The following is a 13,318-nucleotide window of genomic DNA, read 5'->3' on the forward strand; positions in this document are numbered from 1 at the left end:
AATATGACTGTCACCTTGGAATGGGAGACAAGCTGAAGTTGGGGGTGGGGAGTGGGAAACTGTCCCTGCATTCTGTATTTCTTTCAAAATCCTGATTTTTCTCCTCTTAAATGTAAACATTATGAGGCACCTACAAATAAATATGTTTATTCAGTTTCATGGTTCCATATAGATTAATTTCAATGAGCTTTTCAATGATCAGATTTGGTTAACAAGGAAAAATATCTTTCTCATCTTGCAAGGAAGAGATCAGGACTCAATGAAAGAAAGAAAACAAAACAAAACATTTCGACCTAAAGAAATTACCCGGGTTTACTGTTAAAAGTATGTTTCTCAGATAAACATTTTACATGATAAATAACCCATTTCCAAGAGAAAATCTAGTTAACTTCTTCCCAGTGTTATAAGAGTTTGTAAATAAAATGAACAGAAATAGTTTCTGAGAATTTTGCATGCCTGATCTTAAAACGATATTACAAAGCTAAATATTTTTAAAAGATAAATTGTTTCCTAGCTTATATAAACACTCACTTCTCTTTAAGTGTACATAATAGGACAAGGAATCCCTCTGAAAAGAGAAGGGCTATAAAGTGCTCCACGCAGTAATTTTCTATTATACATCAATCCCTTCCTCTCTTGACCCTTCCACCGTGAAGTCCCAGAGATATTAATAAGTGCCTTAACAATAATGATTTAATAATTTGGGTTTTTTAAAAAAACATGTAACTACAGAGCCGTGGTCTCAAACTGTGGTTCTCTAATAGGAAACTTGTTGGAAATGCAAATTCTCAGGCCCAGCACCAGATTTAATCAGTCAGAAGCTTTGGCGGTGTGGCCCAGCAATCTGTGTGTAAACAGCCTTCTAGGTGACTCTGATGTATTATAAAGTTTGAGAACCTTTGCTTTTGACTAATTAAAACAAGAATTTCAAGAGTCTTTGGGTTTTCTCAAAGGTGATGGTGTTTTGTGAAATAATTCTAAGAGCTTTAGGGATATCGCAGTGAGTAATTACAGCGTATTCTATTTCTATTGCAATACACATGCTCATAGCAGATTTTAGTAGATATTTGTATTAGTTCATCTAGTTAGCTCTTATTTAGCCTTAAATAAAACCAGCCTAGTATTGATCTGACAATACGGTCAGATTGTAAGATGTTAAAGATTGAAAGTTAGGGTACTGTTGGGTTAGAGGAGGAAAGTGAAGACAGAGGTTATTTATCCTTTGAGAACCATGAAATACTCTTGTATAAAGACATATAACATTTACAGCTAAATAGCCAAAGATACAATAATTTAATTTGCTGAGGAACTAGCGCTATTACCAATAGTTGCAAAATATAACCAGGAAAAGTTATATACTTGTGGGGACTGCATCTCATTCCAGGGCAAAGCAGAACATGTATATTTTTACATCATCCATTTTATTTTGGTCTTTCCGTCATATATGCCTTCCTATATTTTGAAACAACTCCTAATTAATTTTACAAATTAATAATTTTAAAAGGCTCTTCAAATCCTGCATACACTTTACAGCTAAAAACCCCAAGAGTCCTCAGGAGATGAGTGCTGTACAGCAAAGGGGCAACTTCTGGAAATGCCACCCTGCCTGACTCTCTCCTCCGAGTAAGAAGTTCTTTTCTTCTCTAGAAAAAAAAACTTAGTATAATTAAGAGGCAATGACCAAATCTCATTCAAGAATTAGTGTACTGAGCAGCAAGGACAAATTAGTTTATGAAAGGCATGGAATCTCATCCTGCAGAACTGCAGGATGGTGGCTATTACACCACCAAACTGGTCCCTTAGAGCTGTCCCCAGCGCTTCAGGAGCTAACAAGTGTGATGATGGTGTTGCTAAAATAACAATCATGGCCAGGCATGGTGGCCCTCACCTGTAATCCCAGCACTTTGGGAGGCTAAGGAGGGCAGAACACCTGAGGTCAGGAGTTCGTGACCAGCCTGGCCAACATGGCGAAACCCCGTCTCAACTAAAAATATAAAAATTAGCCGGGCGTGGTGGTGGACACCTGTAATCCCAGCTACTCAGGAGGCTGAGGCAGGAGAATCGCTTGAACCTGGGAGGCGAAGGTTGCAGGGAGCCGAGATGGTACCACTGCACTCTAGCCTGGGTAACAAGGGCAAAACTCCATCTCAAAAAAAAAAAAAAAAAAAAAAAAATCATACACTGAATCATAGGCTGAGCGGTGATAAGAGATAGAACCAGCATCAGCTGAGATATTCCATTATTCCATACTGGTATTTTAAGTTAAGCTGGACACTCTTGGTAGTCAATGCATATGTAAATATCAGGTGTGTCAAAGATGAGCCACTACCTTTCTAATATTCCTGCTATGCAGTATAGAATTTAATCAAACAGAATACATGGCAAATCAATTCTGCTTTGAAAAAAAAGTCTCTGAAAAGTTGGATAGAAGTGGCTCAGATATCAACATTAAAAATAAATTTAGTCAATATGGCAAAATTCCTTTTTAACTCTGAAGAATTAATGGGCATCAATAACTGGAAGAAAGCAAGAAAGTATTATTAACAAAACTATTTCCCCTAGACAGTGAAAATAACAGCTTCCTTATTATAATGGAAAATTGTAACAAAATCTTAATTTATTCAGATTAATTAAGCAAATTTTTCTTCATGAAATAACATTATATATTTTGGTTACCAGTTTTATACAATAGCCCTCAGCAGCTAAACAAATACTATGGCAGGGAAGCCTAATACATAAGCAGGCCAACCGATGGTATAAAGTCATAGTAGTTGACACAAGTTGTCCCAAGAGGAGACAGCTTTTTTTCTTTTTTTTGTAAGAGCCAAAAGTAATTTTTTCTCATTTTCAAAGTAAGATGGTAGGTTTTCTTCTGCCAAAAGGATATCATTTTACATTCCATTTATGCAGTATTCTTTATTCAAATGAATCAAAGTGATTCAATACATCAATATTAAACAGCGCGGTCCTGCTTGTCATTTTCTCTCAACCCTATAAAAAATTGCTTGGTTTATGATATGCATTTTTTAGTTGGGATAAAAAGGAAAAGAAGAAAAGACCTAAAGCAGATAGCATCTTATTTTCATAAACTATATACGTTTTATTATTTGCCACATAGTGCTCATTAGAAATGAACATATGGTTGAGGCCAGGGCTTTTGTGGCAAAATCAAGAATATCAGATTTGTCTCTGCAGCGTACCAACCAAAAAAGTTGCTCTCTGGTGTGTGCTCTCTTCGGCTGACAAACCAAAGAAATCTGAGATCTTACAAAAGCTGACCTGATCTAAGCCTGGGATTACACACTAATAAAAATACTGGCTGAAGCTACATCACATTGAAAGCTAATTTAACCTGATTTAACAGGTCGTATTCACCACTGCAATCACTGTGAGAGAGTTATTCATGAATTATAGCATCTAATTTCACTACTGGAAAAATTTAATAAATCGAAACCCTCTGGCCTTCGTGTTGACAGCAGTTTTTCCAAGCTTTTAAAATAAATTTAAAACAAGATAAAATGAAATAAACACATTACTGGTATTGTGAATGAACTCTTCAATGAATGCTTATAAAATGGGTGTAAAATCTGGAGCTGATTTGACTATGATTACATCAAAGGCAGCAGAAAAAGCAATAAATATTCTGTTATGTACATTATGTTAATAATGACAACAGGCATGCCTAAAGTTCACTATACATTATAAAAACTCCATTCCAGTATTCCTGAGCTCAACAAGTTTTCTTAGCCCAAAAAGCATTTTAAAAAGGCCATACCTCTGCAAACTGAAACAAGGCAGATGTTTGACACTGCTTTGTAGAAGCATCAGGGTGGGATGTACTTGAAGATATCTGAAAGGAAACAAGCAATTCTTAATGCACAATGACATTCTTCCACATCAGATCATAAGATTCTGCCATATATTTTCAACTGTAGACACTGATAAAGATTTAAAAATGAGTCATTACCCCCAATCCCTTTAGAAGAGCATTATAACTGATAAGAGAAGACAAAGGCCATGTTTCTAAAAACAGATGATTACAAAGAACAAAGACTGAGTATGGCTCATTTGCTATGTCTTTGGTAAGGGTACCAGGTATATATCAAATAGCAGTTAAGAAGACCTGTTGAAATAAATTTCTTTACTTAAAAAAAAAGGAAAAAATGTGTATTATTAAAAGCTGGAGGCTGCAAGTAAAGCCACTCCCTCACTCTCTTCCCAGCACCACTTCCTCCAAGCTGTTCTCTAGTTAGAGGCAGCTGTGATGCAGTATTGGTGAAGCATATGGATGCGGGTCAGGGTATCTGGGAGACTGAATCTCAGCTCTGCTACTTACTTGCCCATATGACCTTGGCCAGCTCAGCTAAACTTTTTGAGAGTTATTTTTCACCACTGTAAATTGATGATGATGATAATAATCTGCATTTTAGAGGATTACGGTGAAAAAAAATAAGCCATAAAAGATGTTACCTAGCATGGCACCAGAACTCAATAAATGGTTTACTAAATATGAAAAGTATTTTCTTCTTTCATAGCTCCTGCATCCTCCCACCCAACACGAACACGCACACACACACGCGCACACACACGCACAAACACGCACGCACGCGCACACACACATACGCCCACACGCGCGCGCACGCATACACACGCGGACGCACACACGTACACACATGCACGCACACATGCGCATACACACGCACACATGCACGCACACATGTGCACACACATGCACATGCACACACACACACGCACACATACATGCACACACACACGTCAGTGTGTGACAATGAATAGAGTCTGCCACCCTATACTTGATTCAACTAGGGGACCTTTTGTTTCCAGTTGGTAATTATGGTAGCTTCCTTTGACTTTGCTCAGAGGAACATGTGGAAATACTTTTCAAGGACATTTTGGGAGCAAGGTGAGTTAGTAATTTTGGTTCCAAAGTGAAAAAACCTTTTATTCAGCTATAAAAGAGGGTAAAAGTGGGTCACAGGAGCAGAAAGCCTGGGCATTATAAACTTCAGCCCATTCCCAATCCCACAAGTCTTTCCTTCAAGTAACTGTTCACCAACAACTCCATCAAAGGTTACTTACTAAGCAGCAAATCCACCTTCATCAAAACTTTTTAATTACAAAAATTGCTTTTTCATTTTAGTTAAACTGGTTAGAAAAACAACAAGGCCACGTAGTTATACAGTATAAAAGTGATGTTTAGGAATGAGAAAGAATCAGGAGGCTGGGCACAGTGTGACTCACATCTGTAATCCCAGCACTTTGGGAGGCTAGGTGGATCACTTGAACCCAGGAGTTCAAGACTAGCCTGGTAACATAGCAAGATTCCGTCTCAAAATAAAAATAAAAAAAAATTAGTAGAGAGACTGACTGAGTAATTAATTGTATCCACTGCTGAAGCCATCAGGAAAATTTCATTCTACTGTGCTTTTTAATCAGATAAGCATTTTTAGAATAAATATCAGTAAGAACAACAAATATCAACCAAATCCAATTTAACAAACTAGGTAGAAATAAACCATTTTATCCATTGTAAGATCTAACCAAGTGTTCTGAAGACATTCAAGGATAACATTTTATAAATTTTCTTGGTCAAACCATGAATCTTGTCATTTCAAGTGACTGCCATGTGCAAATATGACAGAATCCAAAAATGAACCCAGAGAAATCTTCCTTAAGTCTTAGGAATTATAAACTCAGTACAACTTATTTCAGACATTACTTTTCATCCCTACCAATCCTTTATAAAAGTTAGAAAAAAATAAACAATGTATATAAGGGGAAATATATAAACATTGTAGGTTACACCTAAATACAATATATTCCTTTAAGAATTAAATCAGGCAGTGAACAAAATAGAACCAGTGCTATAATCTATCCAATTTTGTGAAAAAGTATCTCATAAGTTCTAAAAAAGGGGGGGGAATGTTATTATAAATTAATATTTATATAAGGATTTCAATTAATAAATGCATAGGAGCTCCTGGAGATAGAGACCTTTTATATAAAAGCAGTAGGATCAGGGATCTCTCTGGATCTTAGATATGCTGTTAGAAGCCACAAAAGTGTACACATGCTAACATATCCAAAATTTCCTGTGAAATTTTAGAGGTTTCATTAGATCTTTAAAGGTTCAAGGATCATCTCTTAAGCCATTCTGCTTTCAAAATTGGGATCAATCTTAATACGTTTATAACTGCTTCTGAAAAAAAAAGTGCAGGCTGAGCGTGGTGACTCATGCCCTGTAATCCAGTACTCTGACAGGCTGAGGCGGGAAGATTGCCTGAGATCAATAATTTAAGAACAGCCTAGACAACATAGTGAGACCCTGTTTAAAAAAAAAAAAAAAATTAGCTGGGCATGGTGGCATGCATCTACAGTCCTACTTATCAGGAGGCTGAGACGAGAGGATCCCTTGAGCCCAGTAGTTCCAGGTTACAATGAGCTATGATCATGCCACTGCACTCTAGCCTGGCCGACAGAGTGAGACTCTGACTCTAAAAAAAAAATAAAAAATAGGCCGGGCACGGTGGCTCAAGCTTGTAATCCCAGCACTTTGGGAGGCCGAGACGGGCGGATTACGAGGTCAGGAGATCGAGACCATCCTGGCTAACACAGTGAAACCCCGTCTCTACTAAAAAATACAAAAAACTAGCCGGGCGTGGTGGCGGGCGCCTGTAGTCCCAGCTACTCAGGAGGCTGAGGCAGGAGAATGGCGTAAACCCGGGAGGCGGAGCTTGCAGTGAGCTGAGATCCGGCCACTGCACTCCAGCCTGGGCAACAGAGTGAGACTCCGTCTCAAAAAAATAAATAAATAAATAAATAAATAAAAAATAAAAAATGTTCCCCCTGTACAAAACTGTAAAACAGTTGGACAAACACCAGGAAGGATGACGGTGGTGAAGAAAGTCTGGTCAAAGACAATTCAGATGATCAAGGAAAGACCAGGTGAGTTAAAGTTTAAGAAAAAAATTTATCAATGAGGGCTCATATTGAGTTCTAGAGCAAATTAAGATATTCTGAGCAGTCTTAAACTTTAGACTTGATATCAAGGATAATGTACTTTTATACACCATCTCTTTGAACCAGTGTCAAGAGACCTATTGAGCTGAATAAGTCTGACAAAAGAAGACTTTGAAAACTGCCAACCTCATGCTAAAGTTTCAATTAAGATGAAAGCGTACTAAAAAAGGAAAAGAAAAAGAAATGCATAGATTAGTTGCATAGCCAATAACCATGAGTTGATTCTGTCTTCTGTTTTATCAAATAAACAATCAATAAATTACTAAATTCTAATAGTAATTCAAAATATTCTTAACCTTACTATCCATGAGTAAAAATTAGTAATGAGGTTGATAATATTTAGTACGACTTTAACGATAAGCTTCTATAAATGCATAAATGTAGTTATTTCTTAATTAAGAACTCTAGAGACCCAAAATACCTTTTCCAAAATTGGATTCTATTTTCCCACTTATGGTTGAGCTGAGTAAAGTTCTTCATTGCTTTCAGTTACTGTTATCAGCCCCAATTTAAGCCCACTTTACAATTTCCTCATTAGTTAAGTATCAATTGTAATATATTACCTCGGCAAACTGAAACAATGGTGACTTCTGACGTAATTCAGGAGATTCTGAAACATCAGGCCTGCATGTGCCAGAGGATACCTGAAACAAAGAAAGATATCATATTTTCTTTTGTACTATTTACTGTGTTAGGTAAACATTTAATGCTCTATTTTCATTTCTGATCTTTATTATCAACAACAGTTACAGAAACATCACTTTTTAATCAAGTCTTTTTCTCAGGATATACATTTCCTCTTTTATCTCAATGTTAACATTGACCCACTTTTGCATTTAGGTGAGAATTGCTTTGGTAGTCAACTGTTATTCAAAAGTCATAGGAGGTTCAGAATGTTAGAGAGGGAAGGATTTCATTATTCCTCTGATCTAAACCCCTCACTTTTCAAAGATGAAGAAACTGACACCTCCCCTCCCAATGCTAAAAAATCCCCTTAGTCTTTATTGAACACTGATCACCATAAGATATAAATATTTATTTATTGTACTTCTTCTCCCAGGGGCTTTACTTAATGCATTATCTCCAACACTGCCTGGGTGCAATGTAGATACTCAACAAGTATTTGTGGAGTGAACTAATGAAAGCTGACAATAGTTCTCTTAACCCCAATTCAGTGTGATTCCTGCCCACTTTCCTGAATAATGAAGTTAGAGAGTCTAGGGGGAAAAATCACTTTTCATGTTAAAGAAAAAAATGAAGTTACAAATACTTTTTAATAACTTGTTTTCTGATTACAAAATAATCCAAGTTCACTGTTAAAAATCTGAAAAAAAAAAAACCACCAAAATGAAGAAAAATCACCTACAATGTTACCTCCCAAAGATAAGCCTGTTAATACTCTAATATATTCTTCCAGTTGTGCATGTAGGTAATTTTTAAACAAAAATAGAACATTCTACTGCAGTTATGGAATGTTCTTTTTTTAAAAAAACTTTAATATTAATTTTTCTACATCACTAAGTCTTCTCCAGTGTAATTTTAATAGCTGCATGTGATTATATTTGACGGGTAAATCCTATGGAAAGAGCCACTAGTCACCCAGATTATGCTCCTCAAAACAGTTTCTCACTGACCCTTTTAAGACACTGAGGATGTGTTTCTCTAACAACGTCACAGGCCACGGGGCAGGAGCAAACATTTGCAATTTTAATTGTCACCTTTGGATTTTAAAGAGTAATGGTTACCTTCTCCCAGAGATAAGCACATTAGTGAAGGTGCAGAAGCTTTAATTAATTTGCCACCTGTGGTCTGGCTGCAAAGCCTGACTCTCTTATTGTCACTATTTGATATGCTGTGCCAAATGTCCCACCAAGGAGACACAAAATGAACTAAAAAGAAGGCCAACAAATCCTGAAATTTATAGCCACAAAAAACTGGGAACTCCTTTATTGGAAGAATACCTGAACAAAATACATCTTTAAAATTTAGAAGTGTTTTTTAAAAATCAACTTCTCTGCTTTATCAAAAAATCTATGTGTGACTCCTAGATTATTTGGTAAATAATCAAAACTTTATTTACATTCAAGCTTAGGACTTTTTGAAAATTATAAAATGTCTTCATAAAGCTTTAATAAAATAGGTGTGCATAAGATAGAAATCTATAGAAGATATTTGGAATTAAATGTATTATTATTTAGAGTAGCTACACTGCATAAAGTCTATATAACATATATGCTTATTTCAGATCCCACAATGCACAAGAAATAGTGACCATTTATGAGAAGGTAAATTGCCCTATGGCTTAGAGTTCATATTAACAGCATGAAGAAAATTCAACTTTCTTTTAAGTGTTATTTATAGATTATTTGGCCACAACAACACATCAATTCAGAAAGTTTAAAAGTTCATTAATACCCTTTGCAAATCTTTAGGATGGATGGTCTCATATAAAACTTCCTATTTGAACACATAATTATGAAGGCATCTATAATCCTGCACATGGTTTGTCATTTTTAGCATGCAATCAAATAAGTCTACACATGTTTGTGCTTAGCATGCTCCTGACAAAGAGGGGAGGCACAATGAATATCTGTTGATTAACTTAATTCTCTCCCTATGTATGTGAATAGAAGAATCTCACATATATAGTGACCAGGCCAGGAGTACAACAAATGCTATCCAATGGCTAAAATAACAGTAATAGAATCACTAATGCTGTGGATTTTGCTCTAGTGGACCACGTCCTCTCTCAAAACCTAGTTACTCTTACTTTAAAGCATTACAGATTTTGCATACATCTTCAGTGTAGTATAGTGGAAACAGCACAAAATTAGGAGCCAGGAGAATTGGGTTAGCACTAAGCTACGTAGTTAGCCGACTTGGTTAGCTGACCCTCTAGTCCACAAAAGAATAGAGGCAAGGTATTAGAAGGGGCCAAGAGGGAGGCAAAGAAAAGAAAAAAGAAGCGGGCTGGGAAAGAAAGAAACAATGCCAGCAGCAGGATAAGAAAAGAAGGAGAAGACAGAAAAGCTGTAAAGAACAGATGCAAATGTTTCATAAAGCACTGGAGTCTGTCTAAAACAAACTGAATAGGGAAATAGCCCCCAAAGTTCTCTAGAAGGCATCAGCTCAATGCAATAATTATTTGCAACCATAATTCTAAGTTGTCAAGGTAAGAAAAATTGTAAAATACATCATTTATTAAGAAGGCAGAAATCTGTGTGATGCAGGTTAGACATATTTCTTCTGGGGATCTAAAATCTCAAACATAAAAACAGTTCAATGACATGGCAAATATAAACATGAAGAACTCATTATTGAGTACCTGATAAGCAAGGCATCCCATAAAATGTATATATCTGTGCATACACTGATCTACACATGCATTTGATAAAGAAATAAGAAATTCTATCCTATATAAAAGGGAGAGAATACTTCCCACAAAAGGCTCCCATTTGAGTAATGTCATTATTCAGAAGGTTCCAGAGGTTGTGAAATGTTTAAAATATTGAGCTATATCATCTTGATATCTGCATTTAAAGTACTTCATTTATTTTTATTAGGTGGGGCACACTTTTTATGGATAAACATCAATTTTGTAATATCTATTCCTATGCTAGAGCCAGTTTACTGTCTAAATACAAAATAAATGGCCAAAGACATTTGTTCATTAATTAAGAGGAAAGAAAAAATATTAAATAAGTAGTGGTTAAATAAGGGAGAAAAAAACCCCAAGAAGCTGTTTCTAGAAATAATCTCTGAAATAATCGGTAAAGCCACTAGGTGTTGCTATACGCCCAAAAACGGAAATAGCTAAAGGGATTTTTGTTAAGTACATACTCATTTGATTTACCCAAATTCAATCCTCTCCTTGATTTAGCTATAATTCTCAATAACCATGGAAGGGGAGTGATTAGTATAATTAAGAATTTCAATAATGTAGTATTTTTTTCACAGGAGCAATTCATATAGTGAAATTGAATACATAAAAATGTGAACTGGCCTCCTGATACAAAACAAGATCAAGTCAGTTACATGCACTGTGAGTAGTTTGGAAAGCTAGATTGTTATCATGAGCCTGACCTTACTTTGCAAGACACAAGACCACAACCATGCGCTGCTGGCATGGACACACGCTCAACAAAAGGGGTATTGCACTGGTAGTATCTGAGCCATACATTCCTACCCTTGCTAATTCAAACATTTATTGATTACTCACTCATTCAACAAATATTTAATAGATACCTATGACATGCCAGCCACAAAGACTGCTACTTTCAAGAAGCTTATATTCTACTTGTATCTAGTAGGTGTTAGGGAATAAAACGATGACCAAAGGAAATGTGCCTAACCCTTAGTTGCTTGCAACTCATGTGCAGGGGACAGCAACATCATATACAAAAATGTAAGTGCATAATGGTGGAATATTACAAGGTCTACAGGAGGATGGAGAAGCAGCCTTCCTTCTGCGTGGGAACAGCTGGAAGGAAGAAAGGTAACGTCTAAGATATACCTTAGGAAAACCAGGAGTTCTCTCACAAGTGTTGAAATGATGCAGTAACAGGAGGTGGAAAAGTATGAAGGCAAGAACCCTGTGTGTTTGCGAAAGTGACTTTCTCAGTGTGGCTGAAGAATACATGCATTGGAGTATAGTGGGAGAATCTGAATTCTACATGAAGAAGTCTGAAAATTGGACTGGAGGCAATGAGGAGCCAGCTGAGCAGTCAGAGAGATGTGTAGTCAGGTAATTCTGTCAGTGGAGTGCAGGGTGATGCTGGCTGGGGGTGACTGGAGGCAGAAGGCTAACTGGAAGATTAAGGAAATAAGCCAGCTGAGATGTCAGACCCCAACTGAATCAAAGATGGTAACTGCCAGGCTTCAGTAACTGTCTGGCAAGAAGTCAGAACTGAGGGAAAGGGGTCAGAAATACAATGCCTGTGTTTCCAAGGTAAGTTAAAAAGGAAATTTGAGAGATGGAAGGAGGTCTGGATGGAGGCGGTGGGTGTCTTTTATGAGAAGAGATGGTTTTGGGGTAGACGATTCCATCTGAGAGTTAAAGGAGAAGCTGGTTACTAGCGCACTGCACTCGGCTGCCTGACACGAGTGGTGTACTACATCTGAGAAGAGTCCCTGGCCGCCATGGCGGGCATAACCGAACAGCAGCACAGAGCTGAGCACTCCCACAAGCAGGATACATGCCGAGTCATCTGGCTAAATGGAAGAACACATCCTTGGTTTCACTCAGGGCATTGGGGCTGCTGGAGTATGGACTTTACTCCATGAGTCAAGTTCTCCTATAATCTGTGTGGCTGAGCACTAGTATGAAAGTCCAGAACAGACTCCAGGCCAGTTGTAAAAAGAACTGCAGTAGCAATTGAGATAACTCAGATCACCTGCCTCAGTTTCCTCATTTGATAGAGTAGATACAATGCCACTCTGCCTAATTGCCTTCTTCACAGGAAACTGTGAGAATAAAATGCAACAGTGTACATCAATGTGCTCTCCAACAACAACCTAATTGACAATAACCACACTTCTCTTGTGAAGGATGCCTCCTTTATCTTCCTGCTCTCCACCCTTCTCTTTTGAGCCCAGCTCTCTTTCTGCCCACCTTCCACACTACCTTTGCCTTCATCTCTGAGAGCCTAAGGAGGATACTCAGTTTCATCAGTGCAGGCTAGGGACTCATGGAGGGTATGTGATTGTAAATCAAGCTGGGTAAAATGACCCAACTCTCGGCTTGAGCCCCACTGTGGACAGATGGTAGAGGCTGGGCTCTTTGGCTGGATGGGCAGGTCCAGCCAAAACAGGCAGTGAAGAGTGACATAAAGGGGGAGCCACCCAAGAAAAGAGAAAACTCAGAGAGCTCATTTCCTTTTCAGGGTAGAATTTAAATCAAGTAAGCTATAAAACTTTGGGAAGGGAATAAAAGTTTTGATGAGGTTCAGGTAGGACACTGGGGCAAGGAGTTTGGAATACAATGGATTAAAGTATTCTGGAATAGTCCAATACAGTAGCCTAAAGGAGGCACATATCTAATTAATTCAAACACACCAACAAGCAGGAACATAAATTGCCTCATTTCATGGATGTTAGAAATTAGAATAAAGAAAGTGAAAAGTTTCCATTTTATTTAAATCTGTATTTGTTTAAAATTGTTAAAAACTCAGCATTTAAGATGTGGACATAATCATTCCTTTATTCCACAAATATTGGTAAAAATCAACTTTTCTCTGTCTCAGATTTTGCCTATCTCATCATTTAATGAAAAATGATG

The 13,318-nt window shown here is 37.2% G+C and overlaps 1 protein-coding gene across 21 annotated transcripts in view; it reads right to left on the reverse strand.

The window, feature by feature from the left end:
• Positions 1 to 13,318, reverse strand: part of BBX (BBX high mobility group box domain containing) — a 276,188-nt gene that overhangs the window by 60,238 nt on the left and 202,632 nt on the right. For all 21 annotated transcript variants that reach the window (XM_033211372.1, XM_033211393.1, XM_033211391.1 and 18 more), the window contains 2 exons: positions 7,605 to 7,685; positions 3,776 to 3,850 (listed from right to left, as the gene is read on the reverse strand). In XM_033211372.1, the coding sequence (XP_033067263.1) occupies positions 3,776 to 3,850; positions 7,605 to 7,685 (156 nt within the window). The remainder of the gene's footprint in view (positions 1 to 3,775; positions 3,851 to 7,604; positions 7,686 to 13,318) is intronic.

Source organism: Trachypithecus francoisi, unplaced genomic scaffold (genome assembly GCF_009764315.1).
Source record: "Trachypithecus francoisi isolate TF-2019V2 unplaced genomic scaffold, Tfra_2.0 Lachesis_group0, whole genome shotgun sequence".
Taxonomy (NCBI): Eukaryota; Metazoa; Chordata; class Mammalia; order Primates; family Cercopithecidae; genus Trachypithecus; species Trachypithecus francoisi.